The sequence below is a fragment of the Mugil cephalus genome, chromosome 6 (genome assembly GCF_022458985.1).
Source record: "Mugil cephalus isolate CIBA_MC_2020 chromosome 6, CIBA_Mcephalus_1.1, whole genome shotgun sequence".
Taxonomy (NCBI): Eukaryota; Metazoa; Chordata; class Actinopteri; order Mugiliformes; family Mugilidae; genus Mugil; species Mugil cephalus.
In genome coordinates, this window is record NC_061775.1 from 11,717,694 (window position 1) to 11,737,470 (window position 19,777).

General features: G+C 40.5%; 1 protein-coding gene across 5 annotated transcripts in view; it reads right to left on the reverse strand.

The window, feature by feature from the left end:
• Positions 1–10,261, reverse strand: part of tp63 (tumor protein p63) — a 28,420-nt gene extending 18,159 nt beyond the window's left edge. For 2 of the 5 annotated variants that reach the window (XM_047586161.1, XM_047586160.1), the window contains exon 1: positions 165–323. In XM_047586161.1, the coding sequence (XP_047442117.1) occupies positions 165–206 (42 nt within the window). In that variant the 5' untranslated portion in view covers positions 207–323. Of the gene's footprint in view, positions 1–164; positions 324–5,221; positions 5,352–5,525; positions 5,658–7,012; positions 7,099–9,998 lie in introns of those variants that run through there. The other 3 variants (XM_047586156.1, XM_047586158.1, XM_047586159.1) reach the window with 3 other exon arrangements.
• Between the last annotated feature and the right edge of the window lie 9,516 nt (positions 10,262–19,777).

A 19,777-nucleotide genomic window follows, 5' to 3' on the forward strand; every position in this document is an offset into this window, starting at 1 on the left:
GAGAGTCCAGAAAGCAGGACTATACAAATCCTTAATGGTTCTGTATATTCTGAACGCTAAAATGTAAGGCCTTGCTCTCTGCTGTCTACGCCATGGAGGTCCGGGGAACCATCCAAAGGAATGCGAAGCTGATGCTCCATTACCAGTTCCTCCGTTAGTCTTACCTCGCTGTAAGATGGTGTGGTCCCCGTCTCCAGGTACAACATGTTGGCGCTGAGATTGAGCAGAGCTGCTGCTGTTTGCTCCACTGGCTCCAGGATTCCACAAATCTCTTTTCCTCACTCAAAAGGAGTGGTGTGGACTACAAATGCAAAGTGGACAAGCAGAAGCTCCTATAGGAATCTGTGAGAAGGTCATATATACCTGGGAGAGAGGGGAGGGGTCTAAGGTGCTACCTGTCCCAGTCCACACCCATCTTTTGGAAGCAGCACCGTCTCCTTATCCTTCTTTTGAAGCGTTGCAGAGCTCCTCCGAGGCAAATGTTGGGAAATTAAATAATTCATGCAGTTTGCAGCTGCGCTCAATCTCGACCACAACAAAAATGGTCAATGCATGCGTCTTACTTCTTTTCTCATTTTACTTTTTGAACCTGATTGTGCAGAAATATATTATATAACATCTATACTGAGGATTTGTTTCTCACCTTAGCTTCAACGTTTAAATCAGTTACACCCAAAATATTTCATTCTCAGATTTCATTTAATGCATTAAAAAAGCATCTAAGTGGATTCACTACACCACTAATAACCACAGCAGACCAGCAGGCCACAGACTGGCAGCAGTGGTCTGGGGTTGGGAGAGTAAACTTGCAATAATTAGTTAGCATAAGAATTGCTTTCCTCTCCTGACCCTAAGCAATCTGAATGGAGAACCCCCCAGAAAAACAATGTGACTCCTGTAGATTGCTTGTATCTACCAGAGATGACTGATGTAGATCTGTTTTCAAAACATGCATTGTTTCACCAGCTCGCTCTCGTGTAAATGTAACACCTACAATAAAACTGACCCTAACAGTTAACTTTAGTTTTATACGTTTTATTTTATCTCCAATATTTTAGCCAGAAAACTGATTTAAAAATAAATAAAAAATGCCCCAGAGCAGTAAATTTGCAGGAATGTTTGTTACATTAAATGCTTGGACTTTTAAGTCTAATGGACTTCACAGAACACAGAGCTTAGGAACAAGAAAGCATATTATCATTTAAAATTTTAACTATTTTAGAGAAATAATTAGTGAAAAATATGCACTGGGGTCACACGAGTGGATAGTAGCTGAAGGGAGGAGAATGGCAGAGCACAAATCATTTCTATTACTACATATCCAGAGGGCTAAATCTCTTGGCCTGTGGTCTGAATGATTTGAAAGCTGTCTGAAATCTTAAGCACAGCTATGATGTGAAGTCAGTCTCCAATCACCAGCCACACCCTGTTCTGGCCCAAGGCCCCAGGCTGCAGGCCTGCAGGTCAGCCCCTCACAAAAGGCAAATCAACACTTTAAAGAGCTCAATTCAATGGCCTCCGTAGGCACCAATATTCAGTGAGGGCCCAGCCAGACCTCTTGGGGGTGATAATTAGTTTAGCTGAACAAACGTCTAATTATGCTAAATCAACACTGACACTGACTGAAAAGAAGTTAGAGTACTCAGTGTTAGGGTAAGACAAAATATACAACAGTAACTGTATTCAAGCGGGACAGACTGAAACACACACCGCAAAAAGTGCAGTGGGTCCATGAATTAAAACAGAATTTCCCCAATGGGGATCAATAAAGAACTATTTTATCTTGTCTAATTTACATGTTTTTTCTCCATAAAACTAATAAAACATAAAAATAACAAAGCAAAAATAACAAAGCCAATGACTACACCAAGCTTAACAGTTCTATTAATTAAAAAAACAACAGATTAATGTGTTGTAGGCCGTGGATTAGTACAATCATGAACAAATCTTCAATGATAACATATCACCTAGCAATCCTAAACTATATATCAATGAATGTAGTCACATCTCTTTTAACTGCATCACTCTGAAGGCTACAGCGGTGAGAAACTGAGGCAGACCAGGCAGAGGCTAAGCAGATCCAGAGGCTCAGACAAAAAAGGGCTTTACTAAAGTTTTTTCCTTTTAAAGTGCCTGTTCCTAAAGTCAGCAAGATTAGTTTAGTATCAGGTATCAGGCTACAGTGGCAGGGAAGCCACGGACACCTGACCTAAAAACACAGTAAGCTCCCATCCACACTGACAGACGCAAGCAGTCAATAGAGCGACAGAGAGCATCCCTTGGGTGGCAACTGAAATCCCCACAGTCACCTGACAGCAAATCCTAAAATACTCAAAAACAAATGTAAGCTGCTTTTGGTCAAACTACCTTAACTGCTTAAAATAATATTTAATTAGTCACTTTTGAAGCACTGTAACCTGCAATGGCAACACCAAATTGTATTGTTTCTTTGCAAAGCAGGCTGTAACGTCACAATTTTATTTCATGTATTTCTATGAGAAAAACACCAAAGTAAAATACATTTTCACATAAACTGAATTATTACAACCAGAGAAAAGTACGGCAACAATCCACTGTTCTTATTTCTTGCCTTTACTTTAACTACAGGCATTGTAGTAGTTTATATGAACAACTATAGAACCATAATGACAGGCTTTATCTACAGTATTTATTTATTTATTTTTTTTTTCAAAAAAGGCTTTAACTGAACAGTATATCTATATATCCAATGAGAAGCTGGAATAAATACTGGTATCACATACAAATATCAGTGGATGATGTTAAATTAATGTTCAGATTTGGTATTGAATTTACATGCAAGTGTTGTTGTCACGTCCCAACAAAGACAGAACTTTAGTTTTAACTTTTATAAGATTTGTTCTTTCAAAGATTTGGTCACACTTGAACAATAATTATTCTTATCAAACACTGTCTCATCATCGAGTTTTCTTCTATTCCTCGCTTCGATATAAAAGGTTACACAAGTAAACACATCACAGTCCTACTGAACATCTCATCTCATGTCATCTTCCGTACCGTTTAATCCTGCACTAGGGTCACGGAGGTTGCTGGAGCCTCTCCCAGCTGGCATCGGGCGAGAGGCTGCTGAACATTCATTTTAAAAAGATTGATAACTAATATTTTATAAAGGCCATTTAAAGCAATATAAATTAATTATAAGAAGGATTTTTGATGTGTTCACGACCTACATGTTCAGCTGATCCTGGCATATTATGCCCATATGTGTCGTGTCAAAGTACAGTTTAATCTTGTGCAAGAAAATATAAGAAAAAAATACAAATGATAGTGCTTGTCCTTCAAACGTTATGTAATCGGATAACAAAAAGAACCGGTTTCTTGTTGTTGTTACACCTTTAAAACTATTCTTCATGTGCTTCAGTTAAATCTGATGGCATTAAAAACGAATAAAGAATGTATTATGGTTTGGTATTTTTATTCACAGAGTTACACCGGATTAAATATAGCAACACGTCTTAATAACCCTACGTAAGCTTTAAAGTGTGGATGTAAAGATACATAAAATATCTATACACCAAGACAAAAAATGGGGCAAGATAGATTTAATTCAAATACAGATCTATCTATTAAGAAGAGACTGTAGTTCTGTTAAATTTAGGAAACCGAACACAAAACTACTCATCTGAATAATCACTCACTGGATAAACAAGGTGTGTCCAAATCCAAACACAAACATGTAATTAGATTTCATAGATGCTGTGTGTCAATTCAGTGTCTGCACTGTTAAGTAGTTTTAATTGAACCAGGCAGTGACACAAGAATCTTCCACGCTCAGCTGATCAGAGAGTTGATCAGGTGTAAAATCAGCTGTTTGGGGTGGGATATAGCGTTTCTCCTGCCACTTTCCTCCGTGTTATTCTATCCGCCTTCCCCCTCTCCTTCCCCCTTGTTCCCCCACCTTTGCTAGGAGAAGACACGTACTGATAGATGAGAGCTGAGACCTTTGCAAGAGAGGCAGGTGCTCCTTTAAATTGTTGCCCTGAAGCTACTGAAAAAAAAAATCAGAAGAAAAAGGAATTTCAGATTAAACATAAACCCTACACAATACAAATAAGTCCCCCAGGGCACTAAACAGTGAGCTACATTCTAATGACTCATGAAAGAGGCACACCTCCACACGGTGGTGGAGGAAAGGGGGCAGGGAGAACGTGGGTTTGCCCACCAGAGCTTTTCATCAAAACAGACATCTGACTTGGTAATAACAACCCGGGCTTGGTGATTGGCAAGTCGCCATGTCAGCGAGCTCTTAGCTCCGCATAGATGATGCCTGAGCTGCTGGCGTGCCAATCAACGCGCGCCACACCCCTCTTAGGTGCAGAGGAAAGTGGGTGGTGGGGGTGGGGCCATTAATCACCAGTTCAAGAGAGCACAAGCCCCCTCGGGGGATAAGCAGGGTAACATTACTCAGCTCCTTAAACAAAATTTTTATTTGCTATTTTTTTTTTCCACGCTGGCTGGACAACGGCATTCCTGCACTGGGAGGGGAACATGCACACAATCCCTGAGCAGCAGAACTGACAAGGATATGTCCCTAACCGCAGGTCAAACAGAAGGGAGCTCCATACAGCATACTGAATACACGTCTAAAACCAGAACCTTTCAAAGTGTTTTAGCTCACTGTAGGACTGAGCGATGCAGGCAAATCTCTGTCTCTCTCTCCACTCATTAAAAAACAAACAAAAAGATAAAGGCAGGGATATGTCATGTGACTGAGCCTAATCACACATTTTTACTATCAACAGACACTGAGAGCTACCTGTCTCAGAGGGGCCACCCAGGTCAAGCAGAGCTCAAGCTAAATGAGATTATATCATGATTTTTTTCAGACAACATCTCAGATAAAAACAGATATGGCATGCGGAAATGCTCTGCACAGAATTTTACTGTCTCAGGGAAATTCCATTGTCAATATGAAAGCTGAAAGTCGATTCTGTGTTTTAAAACTTATGGGATTTACCAGTGGAAGCCCCAACAACTCATAATGAAAGTAACCTCAGAAGGTGCATATATTAATAAAGGAAACAAATAACAGCACTGGAGAAAAAAATAAAAATAAAAGCAGCCTTCTGCACTTGTGTGTGGAATGTAGTGGTATTATGGTGGTTTATGGTGAGCAGTGGGGCCTGAAAAGCAACATCAAAAAAAAGAAACTGGTGCTTTCCTCCTACGCCTAAGTACTTACAGAGAACATGTCTTCTGGCTCATGCATGGTTATGCAGTCCATACTGATTTGAATGGTGTTTCCTGTAGACCCATCTGTTGGACTGTCTGTGAAGTTCAGCTCAATGGGCTGGACTGAATGAATGGCAGATCTGAAATGCACACAAACAACACTGAAAAACAGCTGACGTGCACATTCTTTATAAGTCACTGAAGTCAGTGTACACTATCAGCCAAAAGTTTCAACACACTTCCTCACTGAATTAAATGAGAAAGTGTGTCCAGATGTTTGACCGGTAGTGTGTGTTTTTGTAGTGTTCACTTACTGGTCCAGCATATCAAACAATTGGTTGAACACATCTTGGCTGAATAAGTCAGTCTGTGCTGACTGATTCTGAGACATGGCGGTGAGGAATGAGCTCTCTCTCCAGGACAAACAAGATGAGGGGTCCCTGAGTCTGCAGAGAGACATAATAACGCGTGATAACTTTATTCCCAATACTTAACTGCTGGCATTTTTGAAAAAGGGAAAAACTATTTAATGGGTAGTTTTCAAAGTTGCAAAGTCAGCTAGCATTCAGGATATAATGTTGATGTGCGCGGCTGAGATTTGGCCACCCAGCCAGCGGAGGGAAGGAGGAGGAGGAGTCCTGCTGGCAGCCATTCATGAAGAGCACTTCCATTGTGAAAAAGTCAGCCTGCATAATACTGAATATTTGTACTACACATAATGGTGATTATGCACCATTCAGACAGAGGCACTTTGACCTGCTCCCTTGAAACATTACACCTGCTTCATAGCTCAGCCTGCCATTGTTCCAGCTGAAGTGGCGCACGCTGCAGTCTGAGACAGGCGGAATTCCCCCCGCGGTCTATATGATAGCACTGCTACAACTTCTGGTATGTGTACAGCTGGACGAGCTTGGGAGGGGGGTTGATGGGGCGGCCATAATCTGAAGCTGGCACTATTTTAGGTTTTGGAATTCCCCAACACTGCGTGATGAATGATATTAATACCTGACTTACAAACACAGGCATATCTAATGATGCAAATAATTCAACTTATGCAGGAGGCACACATGTGGGAGACTAGAGAGTTTAGAAGAAATGTCAGGGATGTCATAGATTACGCCCACAGATAATTTAAGTCGAGCCAAAATTAATATTAAGTAAATTTAGATGCTCATGCAATATTAGAATCATGCTGAAGTTTTGATTGCTCGGGGGGAACAATGATTTACAACTTACGGCAATACTTATTGCAATAATAAGTAAAATCAACTTTCCTTGTGCCCAGCACAATACAGAGTCTGGCAATCAAACCGCAATCATCTTGCTGAGGTTATTAATGATATATCATATTTGCACAAGATTCCCAACATATGCATTAAGACTGGTTCTGCAGTATGGAGTTAAGCCATTATAGGAATTAACTTAAATAATAGGTAAGTAAACGTTTCTTGATATTGCTTGATCTAGCTAGGAAAACAAATATAACGTTACTCAAACTAATAGCCAATTCGTCAGGAGGCCTAATTTAAGACGTTTTATATAGTTTCTAAGCTTCTTAGACATTTTATATATAAAATATATTATAGCAAAGTTATTCGTCGAGCCAGCTACGGTTGCATGATTACTTCAAAGTGTTAATTAAACGAAGCAGCATTTAGCAAGTAGCCAACTAGCCTTTCTAGTTTTACAGATAGATCTCTGGTTAGACGTTTCATATCCCCTGCACAAAAAGCCGTGCCTGCAGAAGTTGTGCTTGACATTCAGATAATGTCAGAAACTAAAGTTGTAAAACAACTTTTACCTTCAGGGGACAGCAGGTGAAACTTAATTTTCTGGGTGCCTCCGCGCTCCTTATTAATTGCCATGGCAACAAAGGGTATTCCGGAAGCACGGGGCTTGATGCTGGTTTATAAAATAAAAGTCCTCTGATGTCTCTTTTGAAAGAAATGCTGCTTAATAGTGCGAGATTTTTATTATTATTATTGTTGTTATTTTAAGAATCGCATCGTCGGAATCAAATAAACTTCTGTACAGATTTTTTTTAAGGATTTTAATTTTTACTAACGGCATTTCTCAATAGCATAACGGTTAAGAAGAGTTGCAAGAAAAACTACAATACATGGAAATACTACAATGAGTCCATCCTTTTTTTAAAGTAAATGTGCCAGTCATGGAGAAATCAACAAATATGAATGACTTAAAATACGCACACACGTGCACATAGGCGCACACACACACACAAATAGGGAGTCCGCTTGTAGAGCAGGTGTGGTGGCTGTTCAAGGAGCAGGGAGGATTTAGGTGTAGTCTAGTAACCTCTGTGTCAGTTGAACTCTATTTGATTCAGGCTTTATTGTCCTTTGAAATCGGCTATTTGGAAGAACTAGTTTAACTGACACCTCATTAACTTGTCTGAAAACACTTTTAATCTGCGCTTCAGAGGATTGTTTTTTAACCAGTCAGCATCCAGAACATAATCACCAAAGTTGTGTATCAGGTTCAGCATGAGCAGCTGCCTAAGCCTCTACATTCATTTTCAATTTTTGCTGTAAAACTGAGGCCTAGCCCGAATGTTGTGTGACACAGTTAACATTTGTGCTTAATTGAGTTTAAGCAGTCTTCATATTTCCTCAAGATATTAAAGGGTATTAAAGGTAAAACACGTTTTATAAATTGAATATGTAGATCACAGAGGCTTCAGTAGATTGCAAACAACAAAAATGAAAATATCGGCTGTAGATCACAAAAAATTATTACACTATCCTACACATGTGCCACACGTTTCATTTTAGGATTTGATTAAACTAACAATTTGTCTCTCTTTGTCATCAATTTAAAGAGCTTTAATTTACTAAGACACCATTCAGTTGGATGGGTTTGTCCCTTTTCTGTTTGTCTGCTTTTGGGTGTCTGGTTACTCAGAGAGGTTTTCAGTTAGCCCGAGGCAAAGGCTGTTCAGCATCCACTTAAACACAGCGCAAGCGCCTCCAGACGAGACTGGGGCAGAGGTCAGCACTAAACAGGGATGGCCATTGTCTCTTGGCAGGTTGGGCACACCGGCCGATGAAAATGCAATCAAAACAAACAGCCCGGCCGATCGGGGCCCTTCTCCAGTGTCCTTATTAATCACTCGTTCAAAGCCCTAAGACCTTCTCCCCCTCATCTGTCAGCCCTGGCTGGAAGAGGGACATGACTGCAAAACAATAGAAAGCCCCAAAGTTTCTCCTCCTCTTATCCCCTTACTTTTATAGAAGTGAAACAGTCTGAAGTCAAATCCGCTGGGGCTAAAGGACAGGCGCAAATTCCTTTAAGGTTTGGAATGCAAAGAAAACATGGCGGGAGGAGAGAATTAGAGGGCCTAAAAAGATACCTCGATACCCGAGAACTGAATAAAATCTAAACAATGCAAAAAGGGAAAAAGAATCCTTGCTAAAAATTTTTTTTTAGCAAAAAAATTTTTTTTGTTCTGGAAGAACAGCTTCTGCATCTGCAGCGCTGATGTAAAATTAACTGATGCATGCATTATTTTAAAACACCCAACCCTCAACTCAACTTCAAGGAAATAAACACGGCTAATATGAAATCAAAAAATGTTTAAAAACATTTTTATCATTATATAAAGACAAGGTAATAGACATGAAAATATTACTTGTCACTTGGGGGGGTCAGTACCTATGTGCTGATACTGAATCCCCTCAACCCGTTGATATCTACCACCTCACCGCCATGCTGACTTACTCATATGAAAAGATCCGTGCAGCTGTATTAGTATTTATTTTTAATTGTGCTTATTGTAATGTTCATATTTGCACTACTTAAGCCAGGAGCTCCCGCCCTGAATTGTTTTGCGTCCTTTGATAATGACATTAAATGATTCTTGATTCTTGATAGATAGATAGATAGATAGATAGATAGATAGATAGATAGATAGATAGATAGATAGATAGATAGATAGATAGATAGATAGATAGATAGATAGAAAATTATTGTTTTTATTTTAAATTTATGCTTTTATCTTATTATTTATATAATATATATATATTTTTAAATTTTCATATTCATTTATTTTATTATTATAGCTTTATTAGACTCACGGCGCAGAATTCTAGGTTAAAGCATCGTTAAAGCACATCATTATTAAAGTAAACTCAACTACAAGGAAATAAACCTTAAAAAATGATGTGTGATAAAAATGTATTGCTATGTATTATGTATCAGTAATAGACACAGATAGATAGATAGATAGATAGATAGATAGATAGATAGATAGATAGATAGATAGATAGATAGATAGATAGAATCTGAATGAAAGGAATCTGATCACATTGTGTTATCCGACATATCCTGAAGTGCATTCACACTGATGAAAACAGATATAAAGAAATAATTCACAGTTAGGATCTGAAGAATGGCTCCCTGGAATCGGCCTGCCATTAACTCTGCCTGGCCTTTACACATGCATTGTTGCCAAAAGTATGCCACACTTATAAATATATCACGACCCAGAAGCAGCTGAGGATCTGGGCAGACACAACTGTTCTCAGGTCAGACAGTATCCGCCTGAAAGGCAGCGCAGGTCAACGAGCAGGGACATTCCCAGCCAGCGACTACTCCGATCCTCTTATTGAGACTAAAATACAGAATAATATGTCTGGAAATATATTTCAGCTGTACATAAAGGTGAGCTGGCGTGAAACAAACCACGTGTCAACATCACATTCGTTCTGACACATTCTAATGTAAAGGAAAACGAATGCTGCTTGTCAATACAATATGAAGGTACTTACCGATGAAAGGGGATCTCGGGGTAATACTGCACAGCTGTGTAAGGTGAATTCATGTTGTCATGCCACACTTCACTTTGTTGAGATCTTCAAAATGATCTGCCTGTCTAGAAGGCACATGTATCGATGAATGTGCTTGAGCTACGAGAAAAACACAATTAAAGAAAAGAGGGAAAAAAAATAAATATGTATATATATATATATATACATATATATATATATACAAATAAATAAACAAACAGGCCTGGATTAAAGTGCCGGAGGGTACAGTGCAGAGTGGAGAAAGTTTGAGAGATGTTTTGAATTTAGGTATTTTTTCTTAGACTACCCTACAAATAGGAGGGGCTTGTGGAAGTTCTCTGACCAATCCCCTGCTGCACTTGTACAAGATATCACTCACTCTCAGTTGCTAGGATATTGATATCAAGCAACTACATTTGACCCTGCACCCTCTCTGACCCCCTCCCTCCTCATCCAGCCGCCCAGCAAACACACACTGACAGCCACCAGCCCCGAGAAGCCTCCCCATAACCTCCTCCTCCATGTGTTTCTCTGGCCTTGTTCTGACATTTCCACCCAGATTCCTTTTTTTTTTGCGGGTCGAGGGTGCGTCTGTTGTGTCACGCTTCTCGCCCACCCCCGAGAGAGTTTGAACATTCTGAATATTGCCACAAACACTCCCCCAGTGGCAGCAATTGTCGAGGCTGTGTCAATTGAGCAAAACAACTCAACCGGAGAAACACCAGAAAGCACCCGAATATTTGACTATAAGGAAGTGAAACAGACTCTTTGGCCAAGACATTGAACGTCTCGCGGCAGAAGAAGGAGTGCGGTGATGTCTGTGAGCATGAAATGAACACACATAAATAGTTTACTTTTACAGTAGCCTACATATACTTTTTCTTGGGCACGCACTGATGTCGCGCGGCATCTCACAGCACACACTTTGAAGCAAACCTGCCTCGCGCCTCGGCAGTATGGCAATGTAAACCTAGAGTTCTTGTGTGGTTTTTTAAGAGATGAGCAGCAGATGAATCAGCATGCTAAAATAAAAGGCAGGGTCACAGTGGGGGAATGATAATAAATAGATGTGGTGTATCCAGGGAACAGCGACCTCTAAGCTGCTCTCTTGTACTTTTAATAAAGACGTATAACCACTCTCTCTGCCCGCTGACTGCCGGCTGTGCACCTGTGAGAGGCAGCACTGATGCAAGGGGCCGCGCCAACCTGGTGACGTGACACCGCAGTCGCTCAGCTGCTATTTTTTTCATACATATTTTTACAAATATAAAAGCGCTCGGCGGCATCGGGCTCGAGTCGTCACATTCACACTCTTTGGGGAAAAGTGAACATTTGAAAATTCCAAGTTGAACTGCCCACCTGTATGAATTCACGATCTGATCACATTTCACATCCAGTGAAATTAGCCCACTCTGCATACTCTGTATAAAACATCACAGTATAGTAAATGGATTTTTGTAGGATGCATTCATGCTGACTTCAGCCCTGCATGGGAAAACAGATAACAAGACACACTGACACTTTAATTTACTTACATTTAAATACATGCAAGTGCAGATTCCTTCCTATTTGGTTACGTGAAAGTAACTTCACAATCACCTTTTTTTTAGATAGAGAAATAGTAGTTCCCATAGTAGTAAAAGTCTCTGAGTACGACAATGAATGAATTCCTTCAATGCAACAATCTTTTACTAAATTGAACTGTCGTGTCACTGTTCTCGCACCAACAAATAGGACCACAGTTCTGTTTGCCTCTTGTGACGAACCCATGATAATTAGTTTTAACATCTGTACCAACATGTGTGTGACCCTATGAGAGACCACATGGCCACTAACTCATGGAAAGACGTGTCATAAACACAATGAAAAGCTTCCGTAGACTGGGAGAGCTCTGCAGCACAATGAGACAGGCAATAAATCTCACACAATATTTAATGCGTATGGCCCTGGGCGTTACGTAGAGCGCTGCAGAAAAATGCCAAGTGCCTTTGTACAGACTCTTAACTTGTGTGTCTTCTGTTGACGCCTGCGGTCAAGTAGCTCACAGTAATAATGCCAACCCGCTTTTTTTCTGTTTATTAGCAGGTGTGACCATCCCTACAATGGTCGTCATTTCGTTCTTTCTCGTATGTTAGCGTGAGAAAATTTGCTAAAATAAGTTGATCACATGACACAAATGTAGTACTGGATAAACTGAAACACTGAGTTGAGGCTGAAGATAGATGAAAAATTATCACAATTTATCCTGATAAACCAAAAATGGCAGTATATTGTCTGGGATCTATACGTTTCTGTGTTATTTTGTTTGTTTTGTATTTTGCTGATCCATGCAGTCGTGAGATGAGATAGTGAGAATCACCTAATGGCTCAAATGAGAACCGCTTCAACGGTTCAGTTCTTCGGAAATCGTGAGCGTTCAAATGTTCACACCTTACTACGAACCACCCCCGAGACGTTTCAGTCTGAACCAAAGTGATCAAACCAACCAAAAGACTGAGCGGCTCCGCGAGAGACTCGACGCTTTAGCTAATTGCAGTTGCAGTCGTTGCCTGAGATGAGTACTGTGACAAAACTTCAAAACAAAGTGTCATCATGAAATGAATCATCATTGCCACTTCTTATCAGATCACCCATCAAAGAAGAGATGATAGAGACATGAATCAAAACAACTGCCTGAAGTCTGAGACAGTGTTCCCCAAGGAAAAAATTCCCTCTAAGGTCGCTGCTGGAAATACCAGTTGTTGTTAATGGACTTCCTCGTTCGAATAGTTTCCCAGCTGAGAAATGAACCTCCATCTCTGCTCCCATAAACACGAGCACAATAAAAGCCAACTTCTAAAATGCCCCGGTGATGATTATGTTATTTATACAACAAAGTCCCTCTAATAAACCTTTTGCACACACTTCAGCTTTGACCATGTCCACCTCTCAACAAAACAAGGACGGACTGACCTCAAGTTGTCATTAAATCTGATATTTACAAGGACATCTGAAACCCTTACATCATTAATTACTCTAAGGCTCCGGCGATGGGATCCAGTTACCCAACTCCTATTACTTCATTTGAGATATATGTGTGTGTTTATGAGTTAGCAGCTACGTCAGTGACATCTCTGGTACTGTCATCAGTAGGAGAGGACGTTTGTCTAACGTGGTTATTATCCTCACAAGGCTGTGGCCGCGGAGCGCTAAGCCCACTTTAATCTGCAATTGTAACTGCAGTCAAAACCGTAGATGGCGAGCAGCCAGCGTGAATCCAGAGCCCAATATCTCCTTTATTCACGTTGGTGTGTTCATTGTCCTGGAGGCATTATGTGGCCCCATTCACACAGCCTTATTAACGTCAAGAGTTTATACACGGGATGCCAAAGAGCAGTTGGCGGAGCAGCTGATGAAGTAGCCCTGACGTTTCCCGCTGTATTATCAGTGTCAGTCACACACACCACACTGTGGCCAATCACTCTCACACTGCAAGCGGACATACTTGTGTGCGTCGGTGTGTATATTCCAGTTGGTGACTAATGCAGGGGAAATCCAGATGAGTCAAAACTACCAGTGTCCGATGCAGTGTCTGAGAGGTGATAATTTACAGCCTATGCACTAAACTGCCCAGCAACTTGGCATTGTTCATAACATCCCTATAGAGAAACCTGTATTTAAACTGACAATATGTTGAGGGGGGAGAGTTTAAGCCGTCGTTTCTAAGGCGCGATGCGGAATAAGAATGCGCTGCTCATGAAAAACCCCAACACGACTGATCACAACATTTTCAGACATCAGCATAAATTCACTTCCTGGAGCATGGAATATTTTTGTTCTCATACAACCAGTCTTCCATTGCGGCGCTTAAGATAAACAGCCATCAACTGGCATAAGGTTTCCCATGTGACCAGTAAAACCTGTATTGATTCACTGAATCCTTATAGTTATATTCAGACTCCCAGACAATTATTGATGCTTTCCCACGATATGATTCAACTTTTTTTTAAGACGTCTTTTGTGACAGTGGCTTCTACATCTGAGACCGGATTGTTGTCACGTTGGGAAAATCAATTGTGCCTGCAGCAACAAAAAGGCACTGAGCCAGAGCTGAGTTATTCATCGGTGCAACGGCCTTCGGTTGGAACCTGATTTGTTTGTTAGATGTTTGAGTAATAATGTGTTGGGTGAAGAACAGGTGGATATAATAATACAATAATACATTTTTACATATATTGAAAAAATAAGCATTTTATTTAAAAAAGAGTAACATGAAATTGAATAGATTAGATTAGATTAGATTAGATTAGATTAGATTGTCATTGCACATGTGCAGGTAATGAGCAATGCAGAAATAGATATACTGTATATATTTAGTGCAAACTGAAGCAGCTTTAATTTAGTTTGGATGTTTCACATTTAAAAGGAATGAAATTCAAAATAAAGTACTAAAATTACACTTCTCACCGGGTGTAAGGATGCCCTTTGAAGAAATGTAGCTATTTACTGATTAAATCAGCAGGAATCTACAGTAATAATAATAATAAAAGCAGCAGCAGCACAGGAAAACTGGCAGCTGGCAGTTCTCACAAAGATTTCCCCATGGAAGTCTTTGCCATTAATACACGCCCTGCTGAATGTAGTGAATGTGTCATTAAAATTCATTCGGAGTTCTATTTGCTGACAAATAGCTAAAAGAGGCTAAAAGGCGCGCAGAGCTAATAGCTGGTTTGCTGGTTGACCTCTATGCAGATGGCTGCAATTAACAATTATTTTTCGTTAAATCATCCTCTGATTATTTCCTCAAGCATATGTTATGGACAGCGAGTCCTGGCACAGACAGCTGAGGCAATTAACTGATTATTAAAATAGTTGGTGGTGTCTGCTAGTGACCCCATTCCAATTACAAACCCGCTGATTGACCTATGTATGAATTAACATAGACTTTACTTCGCATTGGATAAAAAAATGACTTGAGATGAAAGTGTTCTTAATTAAAAAGGAGGCAAATGGAGGCTACCATGCACTTTCAGGATACATCCTAGTATTCTCCCATCACATCCTCGCTTTGACACAGTCTTTTCTTATAAGCATACGGACAACTCTCTCAATCTTTGGCTTTGTTTTCACCCAGACATACACCTTCCACTGTGAGACTTATGCAGACAGGTGTGTTTGGCTTTCCCAGTAATTCAGTTTTAGGTTACAGGTGGACTTGAGTCAAGAGAGGCATCTCACAGACTGGTGTCATAAGAAATGGTCGGAATATGATATAAATATGCAAAATGACAAGAGAAATTCCTTTTCAGAATGACAAACTTGAAGCACGTGTAAACTTTCTGTTGTCTGCAGACTTTAAATAAGTATTTAAAAAACTGCTGTTAGACACCACCACCGCACGCAGCGATCCTTCAAATAAAACCGTGTGTACAGTTTATGGATATGGATTACCAGCAGGCCACAGGGGATTGAAGACTAAACAAAAACATGAAACTGTGGATTAAAACCTGCTTTACTTCAGACGAGTACTACTTGATCGCTTTGTTATTCTTCCCAGGGGAAGGAATCCCTTCACCGACTAAAGTCGAGCACCTCTGGTAAACACAATCAAAGCTTTCTTCCAACCAGCCCCAGATCTGAGAAGCAGACAACCAGTGAACCACAAACCATCAATCACAGCTAATCCAACACTAAACCTGCCTTTGCTATGTTTTGATGTCAGTCAACATCAGTCATGGCGCGGTGTTGGCATAGTGCCCTGCTAATAATTTCACATTCACAATGGCGAACTACGTAGAAACATGGACGGTGACAACTGTAACAGAGGCCACGCCATTAGGCCACTTCAGACAATTATGTCTGATGCGACATTCAAGTGGTACATCTAAAATAGACGTGTGCTTCAGGTTACTGCTAAAACGTTAGCATTAGTGTCATTACTAAAGATAAACTGTAACTGAGCTATTATCACCAGAGTTAAACTGCAAAATGATTAACTTAAAATCCTCACAGCTACTAAACGTGCTCCACTGCCGTACTAATCATTTCTAGGCGGATCATTTATAGGATAACATGGTGGTCGTCTTCTCAATTGAGCACAGGCATTAAAAGAGGAAATTGTCTGGACTCAGGAGCAGCGGGGTGATGATATTTTACCCTGAAAGAGCAGGTGTTGCTGGGACCTGCTTCAGCACTTCTCTGAGGTAACACAATATACTTTCATATTCTAACTTTCAGAAATATAGTCCATGATGTAAAAGTTGTGGACCGGTGTTTAGCAACCACACTGCCGGTATCCAGGCAACAGGTTGACAAGTGTGATTGGTCTGCGCCTCAACCTATTAAAAAGCATGTATGCGTAGAACATAATGATGCTTGCACCCGTCCACATGTAATCTAAACTAGGGGTTAAAGTGTCCTTTGTCACTGGATACGCTTTAAAAATAAAACACGCTGTCGACGTACTGGGACGCTTGAATGAAAGTGGATATTTCAGAGGCATTTCTTAGAGTCTCTGATGAGCGGATGGATATAGTTCATCTGTAACATAGTGAAGACGACAAACAATTACACATTCAGCATGCTGTGCATTGCATTCATCACGGTGTCAGAAAAAGATCCCCGTACACCGCAAAACTGGGACATCTTCTGAAGCTGGGTTCACTTTCCCATTTCTGTAGGAGAAAACAAATCCCGTATTCACAAAAGCTTCAAATCACACGAGAATCACACGTGGTGCAGGGTTGGTTTTACGAGCGCCGAATTCACTGTTAAATTCCCAGTCACTTAAACTCAACTAAAGGCCCTGGCATTCAAAGATGACCTTGATTTTTACTAGCTGTTCATTCTTCTTTTGCCTGCATGAGGTCAACTCAAGCGAAAAACCGTGTAATCCTCTCTTGCTAATTGATAGGCTTACAGAATTTACACTGCTATGACCACATATGAAAGATGATCCATGAGAGAAGGATGTAGTGGGATGGGAATGTTTGCAGAGTCAGGTAGACCAGGTTCCAGCGAGATAACGTCATACGTCCATCTCTGTAAGTGAGAAGTTTGCGATTGTACATCTGCGAAGGTGTTACGGCATGGCTGGGCAGGCTGGTGTGAAGCGGCTCTTCTTCTCTTACTCTTTCTATAGCCATACATGATGTCTCTATCCGCTATCCGCCAAATCATGCCAGCGCTGCAAAAAGCCCTCACAGCAGGTGGTGTACTGTACTGTACTCAGGATACAGATGCTGGTCATGGTGAACGGATCTGCGCATCTGATAAGTTCATGAATGGCATCTGATAACAGACGGTGTCAGTGTCGGCCTCCAGCTTCACATCATATACTCAAAGTGGAGTCTGAGTCACTTGGCAGAGCGTTTGACTGACACCTGGCTCAGCTCTGACACAAACGCCTTCAGAATTTCGTTAACCCTTCGTTCACTGGCAGTTGCCCCTTGGAATTTGCTGTTTCAGGCACAGGAAGTAAAAGCACAGATTTCACAACCCTCAGTTTAGTGGTTGGGCCATAACCACAGGAAATGCCAGTCACTTTAATCCACAGTGACTCCTGAAAACTACCGGATGCACTGGCACGAGATATTAAACAGAGATTAATTTCTCTCTCCAGAGGATGCATTTAAATGTCTTCAGCGATCCCCTGACCTCTCATCTAGTGCAATCATCAAGTCCAAATTGGTATAATCATTCATGACTGAACACTTACACACTACATGGACAGTATTATAGGATATGTCATACTTGGTCTATACATATGTCAGTGTGACCAGAAGAACATTTTTAAGCTTCAAGTCCAGTTTCCAGCGTTCTAAACGTCCATTTCCAGTGACTGTGCCATGTCCGAGCTCCAGGCGTGCTGCTCTGCTAACATGCTACTCACGCTAAGCCTTAAGTCAGCTGTACTTTATGTTTAGTCGTAATGAGCAAATGTTAGCGCAGTAACACATAACAAATATAACTATGACATTCACCACATGGGCATGTTAAACCTGCCTATAGATCATAAACATGTTAGCATCCCTGTAGCGATGTTAGGATACTAATGTTAGCGCACTGATTTCTTAGTTTACTTGCAGTCGCATAGGAAGATGTGTCATGCTTAGCAGTAATGGATTGTCTGAACACAAAGTAGTTTGCAAGACCAATTATTATTGCAATATATTATTGGTTTACTTTAACATATAACATATTACCCTAGTCTGTGGAATCGCTAGCTGAAGCATTCATTTAGAATAAAGCAGACACACATGAATGCGTCTCCTACTCAGGCCTCCACGGGTTATTTTAAAACAAGCTGTTGATTTTTTGAAAACTGAGATATAACAAGGTGCCTTGTGGACTAAATACATTATACTGCTGTAGGATCACTACTAAACAATGGGGAAACATTCACAACAAGGTCTTCACAAATGTTACAACATAGCAGTATTTCCTCCATGAATTATAAATGAAATGAATATTAATAAAATGCATATTAAAAAATGTTCTTATGCAGAAAGACTGTTCTTATTTACCAAAAACAGTAAAATACACCAGGAACAAATGCAGAATATAATCTCAACACCAGCAAATCTCAAGTTGTTAATATGAGGCCAAAGATATATGATCCACAGAGCACAGATGGTGACACTCCTGGGAAAATATGCATCTCACGTTGCCAATGAAAACACAACAAATGTGACCAGTCGAGGAGATTAAGGAGGAGCACTAAACGTGTGGCACGGAAAACACACGATAGCGGCCTTCAGTGTTTGTTTTCGGTTCACAAGAACTGAGCATTAACCAAGCAGGAAAATAACAGCTCTGGAAAACAAATCCGCACCTAAGACCATAGCGGGCTGGCTGATGAGGTTGCAGGACTGGTTTGTTCAGCCTCAGGGGCCTGTGGATCCCGCTGCTTTCTCAAATCACGCCTCTTCTCTCTCAGCTCCTACAGTACAGACACGGACGTACCGCCACGTACAAACTACTTGAAATGTGCGCGACCCTGACAGGTGCCCAAACAGCCTGAGAGCCTTCTCGCTTAGCGAGAGTTTGAGAAATCCCAACCTGATGACAAATCTCTGAACTTTCACTCTAAAAGCAAACAGATCGTGTGTAGGGTAAGGTTGAACAAATCCATGACCAGTGTTGTTTTGGGTGCTGCATGATATGCATTGCTGCGTTTTACCATCCATTATACCCCTGGTTTTATGTTAGGGGTGGGGAAGAAAAGGTGGAAGAGTGGAAAATGTGATGAATATGTCATCAGTCAGCTTTTCCTTGTAATCTACAGACGCCAGATTGCTCCTTCTCAGCCTCACCCTATCCTGACATGGCCAAGTGACTGTGCTCGGTTGCAACACACAAAAGCTCAAACACCCTCAGGTGGCCCTTTGCAGAAACACTGTAAAAAAACAAAACAAGACAAAACAAAAAAAAACAAACAATAAATGTATAGTCTTTGGTGTGTTTGATAAAATCTGTTGATCTGTGTTCTCGATTGTGGCAAAACCAATAGTTTAAAGTGAAACAATCTCATAATATGTTATTTTGGTATCTTGTCTTTTAATATTAATCCATTGATTTGCATTTTAAGACTCACACTGACGTTTTTAAAAAAAAAAAATCATGATCGTAGCTGACAAGATTTCCCAATGATCCCTTACTTAAGATAGATTACTTTATTCATCCCCGAAGGGAAATTAGGTTACTCTGTCATACTTAAAAAAGGCCAACCATGTTCTTCTTGAATGTGTGCATTTTCTTCTTTATTGCACATGACTGCAGAT